Source organism: Mustelus asterias, chromosome 5, assembly GCF_964213995.1.
Source record: "Mustelus asterias chromosome 5, sMusAst1.hap1.1, whole genome shotgun sequence".
Lineage (NCBI taxonomy): Eukaryota > Metazoa > Chordata > Chondrichthyes > Carcharhiniformes > Triakidae > Mustelus > Mustelus asterias.
The window spans coordinates 34,905,022-34,924,407 of NC_135805.1; the positions used below are offsets into that span (position 1 = coordinate 34,905,022).

Genomic DNA, 19,386 nt, shown 5'->3' on the forward strand with positions numbered 1-19,386 from the left:
ATTTATAGATGGTTTTTGGATTGAAAACCATATAGACAATAGACAGGAATACCCTCACTTTTGCCTCAAGAACAGCTTCTTCTCTGCTGCCATCAGACTTTTGACTGGGCCTAACTTATATTAAGTTGATCTTTCTCTGCACCCTAACTATGACTGTAACGCTACATTCTGCACTCTCTCCTTTCCTTCTCCCCTATGTACTCGCTGAATGGTATGTTTTGTCTGTATAACGTGCAAGAAACAATACTTTTCACTATATACCAATACATGTGACAATAATAAATCAAATTTGTTTGTGCTTTTGTTTGTGCTAACTGTTTTGTTTGTGCTAACTCTTGCTTTGTATATTTTTATAATAAAAAACCTTTGATGGGTGTATTGCTACTAATTTAGCAACAAGCCCTGTGCTGCTGCATAATCCAGCGGAGTCTCATCTGTGACTAGCTTGAAGGGACAGGTGGACGCTATCACAGTGTTCCCACTCTCACTGTGCTTAAAATATATATATATATACACACACTGTGTTGAGTCACCTGAAGCCCTGACGTCAAAGGCTACTCAAACTGAATCTGTAGCCTCCATTTTTCCTGCCGCCCCCTCTGAGTGCTACGGCTGTGAAAATCTCTTTCAGTTTCGATGCGAGACATTCTGCTGCTTCTGACACTGAGCTCCGATCTGGGGAGGGAACCTGCACTGCGATCACCTGCCACAACAGGACCTGCAGCTGTTTGGAAGCAGTTCTAAGCTCTGACCTGAGCAGAATGCTCTCTCCTGCTGCAATGACCATGCACTTTACTCCTGCAGATTTAGCTTGTCATCTTTTGAAGTACTAGATTTTTTTTTCATATTTTTTTCTCATTTCTATATAAACACACGGTACTTCCTGTAAAATCGATTGGGATAGTTGGGAGGTGTGGAGAGGATGGACGTGGTTGAGGAAGGGGGAGGTTGCGTGGTAGAACCACCACATAGGTTTTTTTTAAAGTAACCCACTTCACATCTTGTGGTATGTTTATTATGAGAAACTGGAACAAGAGTGCGGAGTGTGTGTGTGTGTGTGTGAGTGAACAAGTATGTTTTCAGGTTTTTGTTTGGTGTGAAGAGCTTTCTCAAACTTCCAGGAATGAATGACTCTGCTGCTTCCATTACGAGGCACTTTGTGTGTGTTCGAAATCTTGATTAACCTCCGATTGATTTTCCATCGTATCATTTACTGTACAGTTTTTAGAAATGTAACTGAGACATCGGCTCCGATGTCATCAGCGTAGCCCTGGTTCAAATCTTATTTCCACCGTAGTGATGACACAGGAAGAAAAGAAAAAAAAAATAGTAAAATTTACATCTTTTGGCGAAACCTATTTCTGGTAATTAGTAATGTATTTTGCAATCTTGACCAACGTGCTGTTACGTAGATCACAATTTTAGAATCGAGTCCAAACCCCAAGACCCAAATGATTGAAGATTTTTTTTCTAAAGAAGCACAACGTGGTCTATGAATGGTTTGAATGAAGTTGGATTATATTTAAATGGTTCATTTAGAGAGTACTACAAACTTCATAAATGACTGCATCTTATTTCTTCAAAGAGCTACGCTCTGTGATAAAAGTTTGCATCAGCTATTGCAGCATAAAATGAGGCCGTGGAGTCTGGTCGTAACCGGGAACTCTCTGCCCTGCTCTCAAAGGTGCTTTTAGATGTACAAGACAGTATTATATTACAGATGAAAACTGCAAAATCCCGCATATCACCCCCTAGTTTCTGATATGGAATTACATAGAAATTACAACAGTGAAAGAGATTGCTAGCTCTGGCAGAAGTGTATTCCACAACCTCACAACTATGCTTGTAAAAGAGCATCTGCAGCTTCCTTGTCTGAAAACTCTTATATAGAATGCCTACAGTGCAGAAGAGGCCATTCGGCCCATCGATTCTGCCCTAACCCTCTGTCAGAATATCTTATCTCTTCCCCACCCTATCCTCATAACCCCGCGCATTTACCATGGCTAATCAATCTAACCTACACATCTTGGTACACTAAGGGGCAACTTAGTATGGCTAATCCACTTAACCCACACGTCTTTGGAATGTGGGAGGAAACCAGAGCACTGAGAGGAAACCGACACAGACGGGGAGAACGGGCAAACTCCACACAGTCACCCGAGGCTGAAATCAAACCCGGGTTCCTGGCACTGTGAGGCAGCAATGCTAACCATATAATGCCATTTCTATGTCCCCCTTGTCCTAATCCTTCAGACAACAGAAACAGCTTCTATCTACCAAGTCGCACCTCTACACAATTTCAAACATCCTACCAAATTAACCCATTGTCCTCAATGTTCGAACAGAAATAGTCCAACTTTTTCAAACCTTTCAATTTTTATTTTCTCAGATCAGAAAGCATCTGAATGTTTCTCTACTGGATCCTCTCTATTAGTTAAATATCTTTCCAATAGGTTGAAGCCCAGTATTCTGCTTGTGGTCTTATGTGTGTATTAGATAGATTCAGCATTAACTCTCGACTTTGATGTTCTATACCTCTTGCCATCGAGCCTGGCACTCCATTCCACTTTGTGTCCAGGGTGTACTGAACATATTAAAAAGAAGCATCCCCATTATGTGCCTGTACTTACTGCTGGTTAAGTTCCAGACTCAGAGAATGTCCAATTTAACTTGCCCTAAGAATATGTGAAGACATTTGAACAGGTTGTGGGTGTTTGGTGGAAGAAGGGGGAAGGAAGTAAACAAAGCCTGGAAGTTTTGGGGTAGAAACTGCCTTTTCCTTTAGACAGTAGTGGCTCCGACAACAATGGATGGCGTGAGTTGCAGCAAGGGTGGCACCCAATCTCTCCCAGAAAAAACATATAAGCCATCTTCAACCACACTAAATTCCAAACACTTACAGAACTGAAAAGGGATGGGAAAAGAATTATGTTTGCTGTTATGTTGGATTCACAAATCATTAAAAGCCAAAGGAATCTAAACATAGGAGCAGAAGTAGGTTATTTGCTCCTTCAAGCCTGCTCCTCCATTTAATCTAACCATGGCTGTACTTCTCCCTCAATCCCATTTTGCTGCATTATCCTTAAGTCCTTTAATTTCCTTGCAAACCTAAAAGGCTTTTGACCCCAGCCTTGAATGTACTCAGTGATTAAGCATGCACAGCTTTTTAGGGTAGAGAATTTCAAAGATCTACAGCAACAGTACTGAAGATGTGTGTTCCATAATGAGCCATGCTTTTAGCCAAGCTGGTTCCAGCTTTGGCATCAACCTGGCAACGTAGAAAATTGTCTTATCCACAAAAAGTAGCATATTCAACAACACATCGAAACCAGGAGCACATTAAGGCTTGAGCTAATAAGTGGCAAGCAACATCTGCACCACAGAAGTGCCAGACAATGACCACCTTCCCTTGACAATCAATGGCATTACCATCACTGAATTCCCCCACAATCAACATCCTGGGGGTTACCATTGACCAGAAACTGAACTGGACGAGCCATATAAATACTGTGGCTACAAGAGCAGGTCAGAGGCTGGGAATTCTGAGGGGAGTAATTCACCTCCTGACTTCCCTAACCCTGTCCACCACCTACAAGGTATAAGTCAGGAATGTGATGGAATATTCTCCACTTGTCAGGATCAGTGCAGTTCCAACAGTCAAGAAGCTCAACACCATCCAGGACACAGCCCCCTTTGATTAGTACCCTATCCACCATGTTAAACGCTCACTCCTTCCACCACTGGCGGACAGTGACAGCAGCATGTACAGGATGCAGTGCACCAACTTGCTAAACTTCCTTCAACAGTGTTTTCCAAACCCATGACCTCTACCAGCTAGAAGGACAAGGGAGGTGGTGGTGCAGTGATATTGCCACTGGACCAGTAATTCAGAGACCCAGGGATCTGGGTTCGATGCTGTTTGTCGTATTCAATAAAATAATTCCATAAAAACTGGAATTAAAAGTCTAATAATGACCATAAAACCATTGTCATAAAAACCCATCAGGTTCACTAATGTCCTTCAAGGAACTAAATTTGCCATCCTTACCTGGTCTGGCCTACATGTGACTCCAGACCCACAACAATGTGGTTGACTCTTAAATGGCCTAGCAAGCCACCAATCAGTTCAATTAGGGATGGCCAATAAATATTGAACTAGCCAATGACATTCCATGAATAAGAAAAAGTATTCCTCGGAACACCACCATCTGCAAGTTCAGCACCACCCTGACTAGGAACTGTACTGCTGTTCCTTCACTGTCACTGGGTCAAACTCCTGGGACTCTCTTCCAAACAGCACAATGGGTGTACTGGCTCACCACCACCTTCTCACTGTGTGTGTGTGTGTGTGTGTGTGTGTGTGTGTGTGTGTGTGTGTGTGTGTGTGTGTGTGTGTGTGTGTGTGTGTAGGGCATGAACTGAAATCCCCTATCTCTCTTGATGGATCCTTTATGTTACAGAAGAATGTTAGCAAACTGTAGAGGTGACTCTGCACGTAATGTGGACTGGGTCCATGGCAGCTGGACAGCAACATCAGCGGCACAGACTCCGTTTTCTCTGCATAGACTGGCTGCCATTGTCAGGATGAGGGAGGCAGAAGCCTACCCAGATGCACTTTGGGCCTGTCCAGCTGTCTCTAGTGATGCCCACTAAACTGCTGCTGGTAGGATGGTAAAATCAGCACGCTGGAAGTACTGGCTCCAACCTCTCAACTACAAAGAATCACACACACACACCAACAACCAAGGAGGAGCTGAACATCCTTCACGTGCTCGTTGACCTTTTTAACACACTCTGTCCTGACTGATATTTGCGAGTGAGTGAAGAGTAAATAGAAGGGAAAACAGGATTTTTGCATCAACTGGTTCTAATTAGTTCTCGGTCAAAATGCGAACTCGATTTGCCTCCAAGCTAGAGCTGAATCGCTTCCTTTTCCATAAGAAATGCTATGTTTCAACACGGGGGCCAAGAACAGTTGAAATCAGTTCATCACTACCGAGATTTAGCCCTCAGCATTCCTAACATCTGAGACACAGACACTTACTCAGCTCATTTACTGTGTAAACTCCTACTAAGTACATATATGGTGTTTCACAGGAACCTCACTGCTGCCCTCACACACATACAACAAGTACCACTGTTAACAGGAAGTGACAACGTTTTTCAGCAGTATTCATTTAGTGAACTTAGAATTGCATCAGCAGAATTTTTTTTTTCCGACTTACCCTCCAGAAGTATTTTCTGTTTGCATTTTTTGGGACGGTATCATTGGTGTAGATCTCGCCCACAAGTGGTCCGAATCGGGTCCCTTTGGGAATGTACTCTGCGCTCATGACTCCAAGCACCTGTGTGACACCATGCCATAAATCAATGAGTTGAGAAGACATTGCCTCAAACATGTCACCATCTGATTAAAATGAACAAAGCTTTGGTTTTTTTTTAAATGCTGGTTTATTTTCCTTAAACATCTTCAAAAAGTTAGGAATCAGGCTCCCCGACACAAATTATCCCAAAAGGATCTCATATTGTATCACAGTGATACACATTTTCATTTTGAAGTGCATTACCTAAATCTTGCCATCATATATTATTCCCCTTGTTTGTGAAAGAATTCCCCTCCAACGCTAATGAGTGTGGAAGAATGACTGGGGGGGTTTGGATATGGAGTTGTAGGTTTTTGGTAGGGTGTGGGGATGTGGGGAAGTGGGTATCATAGAATCCTTACAGTGCAGAAGGAGGCCATTTGGCCCATCAAGCCTGCACCGACAACCATCTCACCCAGGCCATATCCCTGAAACCCCACGTATTTACCCTACCAATCCCCCTGACACTAAGGGGCAATTTAGCATGGCCAATCCACCTAACCAGCACATCTTTGGGACTGTGGGAGGAAACCTGAGCACCCGGAGGAAACCCACGCAGGCACAGGGAGAATGTGCAAACTCCACACAGACAATGCCCTGAGTCCGGAATGGGACCCAGGTCCTTGGCACTGTGAAGCAGTAGTGCTAACCATTATGCCACTGTGCTGCCCGTTGGGTAGATGTAGGACACTTAGCCTCTCCAATCTGTCCTGCCATTCAAATATATTACTGTTTCTGAATGGAGATGCCAGTAAACATAATTCAAGGCCGCAGGCAGTTACTCTGATTGGCGAACTTTGCTCTTGAGGTTATTAAAAGCCACATTTTATCAAAGCTTTGCCTCAGAATTTATCATTGCCCCTCACGAGCTTTCCTAATTGTTAGAATGTGCAGACTGCAAGTTGCTAAATGGGCTCTCTGCGGATAGATCAGAAAGCAGGCTCTTATCAGGGACCAGGCACCTATTCACACTGGAGTAAAAGCAAAATACTGCAGCTGCTGTAAGTCTGAAACAAAAACAGACGATGCTGGAAAGACTCTGCAGGCCTGGCTGCAGGAGAGAGCAACAGAATTGACGGGCAGGATTCTTCGATCTCGTCTGTGGCTGCGAGCGAGAACGAATTTGGCGTTGCAGCCAAAGCTCCATTCACTTTCAGCGGCACCGGAGAATCCCAGCCACGAAGGCAGCACGGTGGCACAGTGGTTTGCACTGCTGCCTCACAGCACCAAGGACCCGGGTTCGATTCCCAGCTTGGGTTACTGTCTATGTGGAGTTTTCACATTCTCCCCGTGTCTGCGTGGGTTTCCTCTGCGTGCTCCCGTTTCCTCCCACAGTCCAAACTTGCACGGGTTAGGTGGATTAGCTATGCTAAATTGGCCCTTAGTGTCAGGGGGACTAGCTAGGGTAAATGCATGGGGTTATGGGGATAGAGCCAGGGTGGGATTGTGGTCAGTGCAGACTCGATGGGCTGAATGGTCTCCTTCTGCATTGTAGGGATTCTATGAGATTTCCAGCAAATGTTTCGAGTCCATTGACCTTTCTTCAGAGTTTCACAGTTCTGAAAAGACCATATTAGACATGAAATGTTGACTGTGTTTCTCTTTCCACAGATGCTGCCAGACCTGCTGAGTATGTCCAGCATTCTCTCTGTCTTTTATTGATATTGTGAGCACAGATCCAGCGCACAGGGCGAGGCACGGAACTGCCTTAGCTGATTCACAGCACTAAATGCAGTAGCAGCACTGCACAAAACCGTTTAACTTCTCAACCCATTTTTTAAAGTCAAAATAAACTTTATTGCAATAACACTTCGACTTGACCCTTACTCCGTCCCTTCCCACTCTGACCTTGAGCATATCGAGCAAAACGATTGGTGGAATGTGCCTCCCCAGGAAGATAGTGGCAGTTCAGTTTACCCCCGACACCAGGGTCAATTGAGCATGACCAATCAACCTAACACGCACATCTTTGGACTGTGGGAGGAAACCGGAGCACCCGGAGGAAACCCACGCAGACACGGGGAGAACGTGCAAACTCCACACAGACAGTGACCCAAGGCCGGAATTGAACCCGGGTCCCTGGTGCTGTGAGGCAGCAGTGCTAACCGCTGTGCCACCGTGTCACCCCATCATCTAACCAAGAATGTAAGATGTACACCTGTCATTCCTGGCTCACCTCAGATTTTCATGACAACTTAAACAACACTGACTTAAACAGCACAGAGAATGCAAGTGACTGCGAGGAAGTGTGAGGAAATAGGACAAGTGCAAAAACACAACATAGCAGAAAACATCAAATAGACAGAAATTGATCAAAAATAATTTGCATCTTCTTATATTCACTGTACATTTTATAGTGAATCACGTATTGGGAAGCAAGCTTTTTATCTAAACTATTGAAGGGTATTCTAACCTCAAGCACAGCTTGTTTACACTGTGCCGTGTGTTAGTAAGAGTAAGCTACAATGGGGTAAATCTCCCTGTTTCCGTAAAGAGTGTCTCGGTTCATCTGGGACCAAGGCAATGAGAGGACAACTAGGAATACAGAAATGCACACTCCTGAGGCTCCCACCCAATTTTTTAATTGATTATTTTAAATCTATGCAAAAATGGGGCAGGCTCCCTTATAGTCATCAAACCCCTCTGCATCCAGTTTTCTTAAGGAATCCAAAATGCCCAGAATCAGATTAAAAACAACAAGCGCAGACATGGGTATCATTTTTCATTGTGTTCATGGAGGATACTGACTTTCACCTTCTCCCAGCAATTAGGGATGATCGATAAATGTTACCTTTGCCAGAGGTGCCCTTTTCCCAGGAGTGAATTTCCAGAAGTGCACTGGAGTATGAGTTGCTGCATTACCAATTCTGCGAGAGTATTTCTCAACCAGTGTGAAAAACCCTGCAGTCAGAGCAGCATACGGGGCAGGTTTGGTTCTGCGCAGCTTCGGGTCTGACATGTAACTGAATGCTAGCGACCACAGTTTTCAGAAGGCCAGCATTCGCCGTCTTAAATTCTTGTGAGAGAAATGGCCACTTGAGTCAGCACTCCGACATGAGATAGAGCCTCAAAAAGGGTTAGGAATGAAAACTGCACTGAATACTCATCCACTTGTTTTCAGTGTGCGTGATTTACCGCAATAACTTGTTCCTGCCCCTTTCCCTCTCCTGGAGACTACTTAATAAAGAACACAAATTTATGCTACCTGCAAAAAGGTACTTGAAGGGTTGGAAGAGAGGAGGTGGGGAGAGCAGGAGGAGGTGATAGGAAGTGGAATCTCCCATGCTCTGGGCACAGACTTTGTTGCAGTTACACTTGCTGATTAGATTTAAGCAAGACACTGGGCCATTCCAATCCCCAACTGCCTGTGTAAACAAGGACACTTGCACAGGGTCATAACACCAGGAGGCCTGCACGCAGAGGCTGCACACACCTGCAATACCGCTTCTTGCCTTCGCTGACCTCGAGAGCTTTTGACATTATTGTTGCGTCCTTTCGTTTCAAACTTGTGACACATCCCAGACTATTTCTTAGTGCTAAGCGTTACTGAAATTAGCCAGCCAGCTGAAGTTTTACTTCCACATTGTGGGTTCTCACCTCTGCATCTGCACATCATCATCATCATCACAACTCATTCTGACACAAAGCTTTGCCCAAATTCTGTCCAAAATGCTTAGTCAACCTTCCTCCTTTAAAACAGCACACAAGAGTTTGAGAATGTCGTGAACACCGATGGAACAGCCAAGTTTATATTTGTCCTTCTTTTCAGAAGGTCATGTGAAAAATCATTTGAAAAATGTTTTTAGGGAGGCATGATGTTTTACTTTTTGCCACGTTGATTGTGCTATATTTCGGTGGGTGACACCTGTATGTGCAAGAGATAGTTGTGAAAAAGACAGATTCTAAAAATCACTTCAGAAACAGAGCCTGAAACCAACTGCAAGGAGTAGGTCTCATAGAGAGAAACTCAATTTAGATTGTGATCACTTTTTGTGCAGCACAATTATTTATTCTTGGCTATTAAAGAAAAGAAAAAGAAGCCAAAGATTGCCCGACTCTGTTGCACTGATGACTTGGTTCACAGGCCTCTCTCTCCCTCTCTCTCTCTCTCAGTGCCATTATGCCTGGGTTGTAAAAACTAATTTGGGAAGCTCCAGCTTCTGCTCACTCCCTCATTTCCCCCTCCCAACAGCAAGGATGTGCTTCCGCGTGTCGAGTCACTTTGGTGCCCCAACAGCCTTCTGACACAACACTCAGATGTTTGCTTTTCAGCACGGTGGCACAGTGGTTATTACTGCTGCCTCATAGCACCAGGGTGCCGGGTTCAATTCTGGCCTCGGGTGACTGTCTGTGTGGCATATGCACATTCCCCCCATGTCTGCGCCGGTTTCCTCCAGATGCTCCAATATCCTCCCACCGTCCTAAGATGTGCAGATTAAGTGGATTGGCTGTGCTAAATTGCCTCTGAGTGGCACAAGATGTGTGGTTTCGATGGATTAGCCAAGGTAAATGTGTGGGGTCACAGGGATAGGGCAGGGGAGAGGGCCTGGTTAACATACGGTGCAGACTTGATGGGCCGAATGGCCTCTTCCACGCTGTAGGGATTCTATGAATGAATTTGGCTGGCAAGCGTCGGCCAGTTATCCGAGCATTGACAACCTTCATGGCTGAATGTGACCATCTCCTTTCTGACAGGGGCGAAGTGGGTGACCTAATTTCCTTCTTCCCTGCTCTGCCTCCGGAGAATAGGGGTGAGAGAGTGAGGGGAGCCAAGGGGAAACCGTCCCCTGGCTGAAATCGCATAAACCAACCTCACACCTGGGATATTCCTGACTCTGAGGATTCGGAAACACAGCTGGCATTTACGTGGTGAGTCAGCAGGGCAGTTTTCAATTCCTTTTCCAATTGAGAATTGTCCACACACTCATCCCCGTTAACCACTGAAGTCGCTCAGTATAAAATAGATTGAACCCAGGATATAATTCCGCTCATCTCCCCCCATCATTCCCCACCCTGACACCATCGCCCCCCCCCCCCCCCCCCCCGCACTCCACCACCAGCAGCCACCCCCACCCCCTCCCTTTTCTAAACATCAGCTCAGATGAACAGTTCAGTGGGCGACACTAAAAGGTAGCTGTTTAAAATCAAAGGAGCCAGGTTTACAGGCTGCCCTCACTGCGGTCCCAGAAAAACCCAACGCCCGCTGACCAAGGTCCCAATGAATCACGGCGAGGCAGGCCGAGTGTCTGCCAAGTGTAAACACGCCGGGGATAACAGGTAGAAAGCTTTGACACTTTCATGCTTCATATCTCCTCCTGCAGAAGCCATTCCTCTTGGAGGTTTATGGTAACCCTGACCCCTCCACCAGTGTGCAGCATCTATCTATGTCAGCCTGGGGTAGGTCAGTGAAGACATCCTGCCTATGTCTGTCTCGCAGACAAAAAACAGCTCCGCCAACTCTTCATTAACTCAATTTACTTTAATTATTTACACAGGGAACAACTTCCAAGTTATTAATTAAATGTCTGCAAAGTAAATGGTGATTACAGTGTACAAGTTAGTGATATGTAGGTACATTTTCTTAAAAATTGCAGGCTGTTTGAAAGGGCTCTTTTAAATTACACTGGTGTTATTCGGAGATCAGAAACCTCAATGCTTTTTTATTCTCTCTTTTTATAAAGAGTAACAACTCCACCCACACTTTTGGGGAGGGGTGGGGGGGTTAGTGGCAGGAAAGAGAAAGGGAAGGAGTTCAAATTCTCCCTATGACTTGCTAGAAAATGTCAGTTATAATGGCCATTTGTGTAACGGCAACATGGTGTGAAAAGACAGACCTGGGATAAACAAGCCTTTTCTGGTTTCCCTTCCCCTTTAACCCAACAGGGGAACCACCTTGCCCCTCACCCCACCCTCCCCTAGCCCTGCGAAACCCTTTTCTTCTCTTCGTCCCCTTTCCCCATCCCAGTTAACTCCACGCCTCAGATCTCTTTTAGAAAGAAGATCAGACTGCGACAGTGGCGTATTCTACCGGATAGCGTTATCAAGCGTTAGCGTGAAAACTTTGCAGCCTCAAGTCTACCTCAACTACTTTACCCCGGGTGTGTTGGTTAGAGGCAGTGGGCATTCTACGTGAAACCACGCATGGACAATGTCAATGTGCCCTCGGGCATGCGAGGGTCAGAGAAAAGAAAAGGTACTTCCTTTACGAAAACTCCACCAGAAAGGAAGTTTATAAAAACTGCTCCATTCACCTCAACTTTCATCCCTTTTCCTTTCTCTCACATTCACAGTGTGGACTGAGGGATGGAAAGAGAGAGAGAGAGAGAGAGACATTGGAGCGTAAAACTCAAATTGAAGAGATAGGATTCTCCTCTCCTAATGCACACATATTACTGGTAAGATGCCAAAATACTTTCAGCATATAAGATGGGGCCAGAATAAAGTTGGAGTCTGTTCTAATTTCACAACATCGATATTTTAAAAGTTTAAAGTTTCTTTGTCGCAAGTAAGGCTTACATTAACACTGCAATGAAGCTACTGTGAAATTCCCCTCGTCACCACACTCTGGCGCCTGTTCGGGAGAATGCACCTAACCAGCACCTCCTTCAGACTGTGGGAGGAAACCAGAGCACCTGGAGGAAATCCACGCAGACACGGGGAGAACGTCCACACAGACAGTAACCCGAGCCAGGAATCGAACCCGGGTCCCTGCAGCTGTGAGGCAGCAGTGCTAATCACTGTGCCACTGTGCGATATGAAGTTGGCAGGGAGCATCTACTTTATTTTTGCCACTTCTAAAATGTGTGTGGCAATGCAGCAATAAGTCAATCAATCCCTTTCCGGGCAGCAACGTCCTTTAAGGCAAAGTAACTGCTTAAGCTATTATGGTTAGAAAAAAAGACTCAATGCCAGAAGGCAGATGTGTAACTGTTAAGCAACAGTCAAATATCAAATAGAGAATAAGCTAAATCAACTAAATCCCATTTCAAATTAACCACTTTGCATGTAGTTATATAAAAATGTCACAAATAGTCAAATGAGTTTGAGTCGTACCCGCAACATGCCCACACCCACTGCAGCGGTGATCTGTTTTGAGTGTAAACTTATGAACTTGATGATAAAAAAGCTGATCAGAGAGCACACTGCAGCTCTGACCCATTGCTTTCTCTGATAAATCACTACAGTTAAACGTTTCGGCTGCCTTTACACTTCCTGCAAATGCTGAAAGAGCTGAATGTCAGTTGATGCAAACTGTGGGAATCGAGGATGTTGTTCAACCCTCTATGACCAAGTGGGAAACGTGCCATGAATAGTAGCGATAATTTCTCCCTGTACTCTAGTTACACATTGAGTGCGGCACACACGCTCTGCTCGCTGCTCCAACCTATAAATGCTTATTGGAACAGAAGCTGGCCATTCAGCCCATTTGTGCCTGTTCTAGCCCTTTGCTGCAGCAATCTATGACTGATCTCACTGCCCTGCTCTCTTCCTACAACCTTGCAATTCCCTCCACTTCAAATGGTATCTACATTGTCTTTAAAAGCTGCAATAATCTTTACCGTAACTAAGGCAGAACATTCTATGCAACAACTCTGGCTTTTCCTCATCTCGTCCCCCTCAACACCCCGACTCTCAGTGACTATTTTAAACTGATAGTCTCTTGCTGCCTTTACTTCCTACCAGAGGAAATCACCGTTTCCTATTTACCTTATTTTGTAATTAAAAATAAACTATTAAATTTCCTCAGCCTTCTTTGTTTCAGCGTTGATAACAACCGGCAACACCACTTTCTCCTCATGGCTAGAGCATCTCATCTCTGATTTAGTCAAGAGTTTGATGCTTTGTTATGGTTTGAAACAGATACATTATTTGTTACTCACCTTTTGCTTACTTTTAGACATACACTCAGCATTGTCTACCATTCCATACACACGTACAGTCCCACATATAAATATACACACAGCTTTATTTATCGGTTCACCTGCAGACAATATATACACAGCCTTATCTGACATTACAACACACACACACATACACACACACACACACACATGCGCACACACACACTTATGCAATGAAATACTTGTTCTATACAAAGACATTTCTGAAATAGTTCTAACAATTATATATGTATTATATAGAATATATATACATATATAAAATACATTAGCTGCCTGTCATAGATTAATGAGACAAAGCACTTACTGACCACCCACATACTACTAGAGGGCACAGTTTCAAAAATGCATTGTGTTAACATATCAATGAATTAACACGGTGACACTTTAAATTGATGAGATATTCTTGCAGAAGGGAACTGGTACCTTTTCAAAATAATTTGGAAAGCTCTCAAGTGCACTTTGGTTCCCTCGGCTTACAGTGAAATACAAACACTGCCATTCTGCTGGATATACCCATGAATATACGTGAATTTCTACAATTTCTGACAGTGCTTTCCACATGAACACTTAAAAGACTATTTTCTTCACATTTGATTCCGGACGAATAACTTTAGAGTCCGAGGGTTAAGGAGGCAATTGAACATGAAAATACATCAGAGCAGGGACTGGAAGCACGGCAGCGTTCAACAATCACCTGCAACTGCTGTTAACGCAAGGTTTGAAACATTTGAAGAAGAAAAGATCGCTTACCTCGTTCGAGTCACGTGCATACTTGAACTTCAAGTTTCGGGGCAGTGATGCTTGAGCGTGCGTTGGGTCATGGTCCGTGGTGACTTCCCAGGCCTGATCATTCACAATGTACGTACAGTTCTCTTCAAACTCAGCCTCTGTCCACAGGGTCATGTCCACATCCTCCATGTCCATTTTCATCCTGCCCACACACTCACGGTCTTGCAGGTACCCTCCCGCTTCTCTTCCTTTCTCAGGCTTCAGGGAGGCGACAATCTGAACTACTTTCTACGGAAGCCTAGATTGCGGGGGGGGGAACGTGGATGGGTGGGGGTGGAGAAGAGAAAAAAAACTTTTTTTTAATTTTCAATTGTCCACATTCTGTGGTTTCCTCAGAGACAGTGTATGACTAATAGAACAGACTGGGGCACTTTTGCCATAGGTCTGGCTGTTGAAAGTACTTGAGTAATCATCAAAGCAGTCTGTAACTAACATGTTTGGTCGTCTGACATACTGTAATCTAGTCTGGAACAAAGCCACTGAAGGAATATTGATGGTAAAGTTGAGAGGGTGGGAAAACTTCAAATGTGAAATGAGTACATGCGTATCTCTCCCTGTACAACACAACCCCCCACCCCCCATCCCTCCCACCCCCCACCCCCCGGCCCTGCCCTCTCCGCCCTCGTCACATGCATTTTGGAAAACAAATTTACAGCCTGCATCACAGGAAGCCTTTCTTCGTAATTCCAAGTGGACTTTAGGTCATGGCCGAGCACCTGGGGATGTGGGGGGTGAGGGGGGAGGTGGGGGGTGAGGGGAGTGGGGGGGGTTGGGTAGGCGGGGGAGGGTTGCTGGGATGGTGCTGGCCATGCTCGGGTGCTGTGGAAAGGCTGCTTCAGAAAGTGTCACAAACAAGCAGAGGAAGAGGAAGGAGCTGTTGTCTGCGTCGGAGAGTTAAATATGGAACAGTGTGAGGCAGGAGCGGAACCTGCTGCTCCTTCCAAATGGGGAAGTTCAAACTTTCCCAGCACAATCCAGAGGAGCAAACAACATCCCCAAAAACAACCGACCGTGACGTCTCCTCATCCTCTTGGTAGACAGCAGTGAAGGGTCTTGGCAGCATCAGCACAGCACCCAAATTTGTTCCAGCAACCTCAACAATCCAACATCGGACATCACCGAGGTCCCAGGTTTTCCACAAAAATGTACAATAACTAACAAAAGCAATGATTTTTTTTAAAACAGGGACTAATAAAAGTAATTACTTTTTTAAAAAGGGACTAATAAAAGCAATGACTTTTTTTTTAAAAAGGGGGGAGTCTATTGTTTCAAAATGTCAAGGAACAAATAATGTACTCAAATGATCAGATTTTTTAAAAAAATAGCCTTTGCATTTCCCAAGCTAAATTCGCAATATCTTAGTGAGCATTCACTACAATATCCTGGGGCAAAATTCCACAATGTTACTGATGAGCCGCAGAGGAGGAAAATCAAACGAGGAAAAGAGCAAAAATAGATTCTTCAAATAAATAAGGCAGGGGCAGAGGTGAAAATGAAGCACAGATATAGATATATGTGTAACCCGCAGAGGGACAGACTGACTGAGGAAAGGGTACAGAATGAGATACAAATAATAGAAAGAAAGAGGAAAAATTTGTTTATTAGTGACACAAGTAGGCTTACATTAACACTGCAATGAAATTACTGTGAAAATCCCCAAAGGAAGGATTAAAAAAAAGAGAAGGAAGATAAAGAACATACTGGAGTTAAATACACAGCCCAATGTTGTCAGCAATTCTTTACCATTAGTACTCACTGGTACTGTCAGCTTTTTGTTGGAAGACCAACACACTTGCAGATATCAGGCTGCACTTCTCCTGTAACAGGTGCTGGGCTCATGCCTCTTGCGAATACTGAAGGGTTGATTGTTGCAGCGAAACTTTCAGTAAGTGCAAACCAAAGAGACTCTTCCTTTCTCCTCCCTCTTTCAAGTTTCCTATTAATAACTTAATTTGATGATTCACTCGCCCAGAGCCTGCTGTCGAGACCTGCTGGCTGTGGGGCGGGATCTGTACCTGGGCACACATCAGCAGCACGGCAGCCAATAGCAAGTTAACCGGGCAAGGCAACACTTGAGGTGTGTTTGGGAAAGACAACTCGAGCGGGCGGATTTTCCAAAAGTGCCGTGCCCCTTTCACACAAAATAAATCGGCATGCCAAGCAACCAGGTACGTGAGCAGTCAGCTCCTTCAGTTGGACTATTTCTTTCCCGGCTGACAAAACGCAACAAAAACCAGCCCCTGCAAACTCCCACTCCTTTTCCTACTAATCCGTTTCCTGGTTTTAACTCTGACAGTGCCAGCGCACACTGAATAGATGCGTCTTGTAACAATTACCAGGAATTTGTTAGAAATACGAAGAAAGCTGCGCGCTCTTGAAATCGGTCCACACACACATAAATTAGCCCTGTAAATAGTCACTTCTACATTGAGAGCACACACACACACATAACCCTGGCTAAGGCTGGCCTCCTGACTGAAACGGGTTAACTGTGAAACTACAAGAAGCTATTACAACACAAGAAACAGAATGCACACTACTTAAAGAACTGTAATTATAAAGTACTCATTCCCGGGAGAGGGGGCTGGGCTGATGGGCAGAGGGAGAAGTAATGCTTAGCAGTGCTAACCTGATCAGATAAAACAGTTCAGTGCAGAGATGCCCCTCTGGGACATGGAGAGTTGGAAGTGCTTTTCACTCACTGGTGGCTGGAGTCCCATGTCTAGTCTCTTCCTCCTATCTGCCTCAGTCATTGCGTTGTAGGAAGGACATCCTGTGATGAAGGGACACAATGCCCCATTTGTTTACTATTGGGAGCGTGGACCCTGCATTCCTGCCTCTACTTACAAAACAAACCAGACACTTCACTTCCTTCGCCGTCCCTGTGCTCCCCCAGCAGCAGCACTGATAACACACTCCCATATGTGGCCATAAAGATCCAGTCTGTCAGCCGGTGTTAAAACACACTCTCTCTCTCCCTTTATCTCTCTCACCCCCTCCACCCCCCAGCTCTAGCTCCAGCACCTCCCCCCCGCCCCCCCCCAGTTCACAAGACATTATTATTATTTTGAATTATACCAAGTCTGCAGTACTTTCTGAATCGCTGCATGGCCACAGTTATCTGGAGAGATGCCCTCCCCCCAGTGGGTCCTTTGATGGCTATCAGTGCCGTTCACCAACTGACAAGATGTCACACAGCCTTCAGCTGCCACACTTGGCTATCTCTTAAGAGAGATCATCTGTGTGCAAGGAAGGAGTATTTAAAAAGGGTGCGAGGTGGTGGTGGGATGGGGGGGGGGGGGGTGGTGTGTATGTGTGTGGGGTGGAGAGCAGGGACTCCCTTTCTCCGCCAGCATTTCTCACACACACACACACACACACACACAAGAGCTCCGAGACATCATTCACAACATCTCCGCTGGTCACTTCCTGGAAATCGGGCTGGGTTCTACAGTAAATGATGACTTAACATTGCCAACATTTTGCTGGTATGTTCTTTTTTGTTGTTGCTGGCAGCCTGACTTTCATCAAGCAAGATTCTGTTTAAAAACCACACGCGGTTTCAACACGATTCAGATGTGTGTTTTTTTTAAAGCCATCAAACACTGAAAGAAATTCTCTCGCAAATATTGTCCCTTAGGAGGTTTAAGGAAAAAAAAACTTAAAATAAAAAGCACAAAACACGCACAAACTGTGACCACAATAGGTTTGGGTATTTTTTGTTGCTGTTACAGAGATGTAACAGAGAAGGGTAAATGTTAGTCTTTCCCGATGCCTCAGTTCTGCAAAAGCCACCTCTTTTTTTTAAACAAGTCTTGGGGGAGAGGTTAATAGTTGTGATGAAATTTCTTTAGAAATCTGGTACATGCGTCAAGGACTGAAGTTTCAGTTTTTAGAACAACAGAAAGTAGCTCAGCCGCACCAATATTAATATTAAAATACTCATTTTGTTCCCTCAGACCTAGGAAACTTCTCCTTTGGATTCCATGATGACTTAAAAACTGGTGTCTCAAACTGAGGTTCAGGTACCTCCCCCCCCAACTCTCCATTCTTCAGAGAATGGACAATGTGCTTGACCACTGGGGCTGGACCAGGATGACTGGGGAATGGTCTACCAGCCCAACCCAGTTGTCCTCAACTAATCACTGCAACTCATGCCCTTGAAAGCAGGCGTCATAACATAGCAACCAGATCTCTGGTTGATTTTTAATCCGATCTTTGTATCTGAGTCCAAAAAAATACTCAGCAAAGAGTGGGGGAATCAAACGTGGAGAGCATCCTGCCCTAGCTGTGCATTTCCCCCCTGAGCCACTGGGGGAGCTGGAGAGTCACGTTTCTGAAATCAAGTGTGATGGGGGAGCAAATGGAGGTGGGTGAGAAAGAGATTAATCAAAAAGCTTCAAAAGACAGAAGAACGGCTTAAAGGTTTCATTTTATTACTGCCAATGTAAAAAAATAAGTTACGGAAATTTTGGCCTTCGATCTGCCATGTTAATGTCATACGGTACAGAAGAGGCCCTTTGGCCCATTGACAAATCTACACAAATCCCACTTTTCAGCACTTGGCCCATATCCTTAAATATATGACATTTCAAGTGCCCATGCACGTATCTTTTAAAGGTTGTGAGGTTTCCCCGCCTCTACTACCCTCCCTGGCAGTGCATTCCAGACTCACTGGTCTGTAATTCCCTGGTTTATCTCTGCCACCCTTCTTGAATTTGGAACCACATTAGCTGTCCTCCAGTCCTCTGGCACCTCCCCTGTGGTCAGAGAGGAATTAAAAATTTGGGTCAACGCCCCTGTAATTTCCTCCCTTGCATTCCACAGCAGCCTGGGATACAACTCATCCGGGCCTGGGGATTTGTCCACTTTAAGTCTGCCAAAACCTCCTCACTTCCTATGTCAAACTGCTTAAGAACCTCACTGTCTCTCTTGCCAAATTCTGTACCTACATCTTCCTTCTCCCGAGTGATGACAGATGTGAGATACACTCTACCAATGTCATCCGGCTCCACGGACAGATTGGCCCCTTTGTGAGTGTAGTCAGCAATAGCTGGAAGCTATGAAGGTTACCAGCAAAAGCAGCTCTGTATTAATGACCTGACATACGCATGCACTGAACATTCTCTGACCTCATCCACGACTGGTATTATTCATTCCCACTGCTGTGAATGGAGATTTGGCTGAGTGCCAATTTTTTCATCCTTGCTGGTAGTGAATGGCATTGGAGAATTCTGGCCATTATGTTGAATGCATCTCACTGAATGGCTCAGCGGGGTCAAAATACGGCCGGCTGTACAGCAAGGCCCATACAGACCAGTTTGACCAGATGG

The 19,386-nt window shown here is 44.9% G+C and overlaps 1 protein-coding gene across 3 annotated transcripts in view; it reads right to left on the bottom strand.

The window, feature by feature from the left end:
- Positions 1–17,234, bottom strand: part of prdm1a (PR domain containing 1a, with ZNF domain) — a 35,884-nt gene extending 18,650 nt beyond the window's left edge. The window contains exons 1-3 of one of the 3 annotated variants that reach the window (XM_078212417.1): positions 17,132–17,234; positions 14,015–14,291; positions 5,226–5,345 (exon numbers count right to left, since the gene is read on the bottom strand). In XM_078212417.1, the coding sequence (XP_078068543.1) occupies positions 5,226–5,345; positions 14,015–14,194 (300 nt within the window). In that variant the 5' untranslated portion in view covers positions 14,195–14,291; positions 17,132–17,234. Of the gene's footprint in view, positions 1–5,225; positions 5,346–14,014; positions 14,292–15,796; positions 15,990–16,682; positions 16,900–17,131 lie in introns of those variants that run through there. The other 2 variants (XM_078212414.1, XM_078212416.1) reach the window with 2 other exon arrangements.
- Between the last annotated feature and the right edge of the window lie 2,152 nt (positions 17,235–19,386).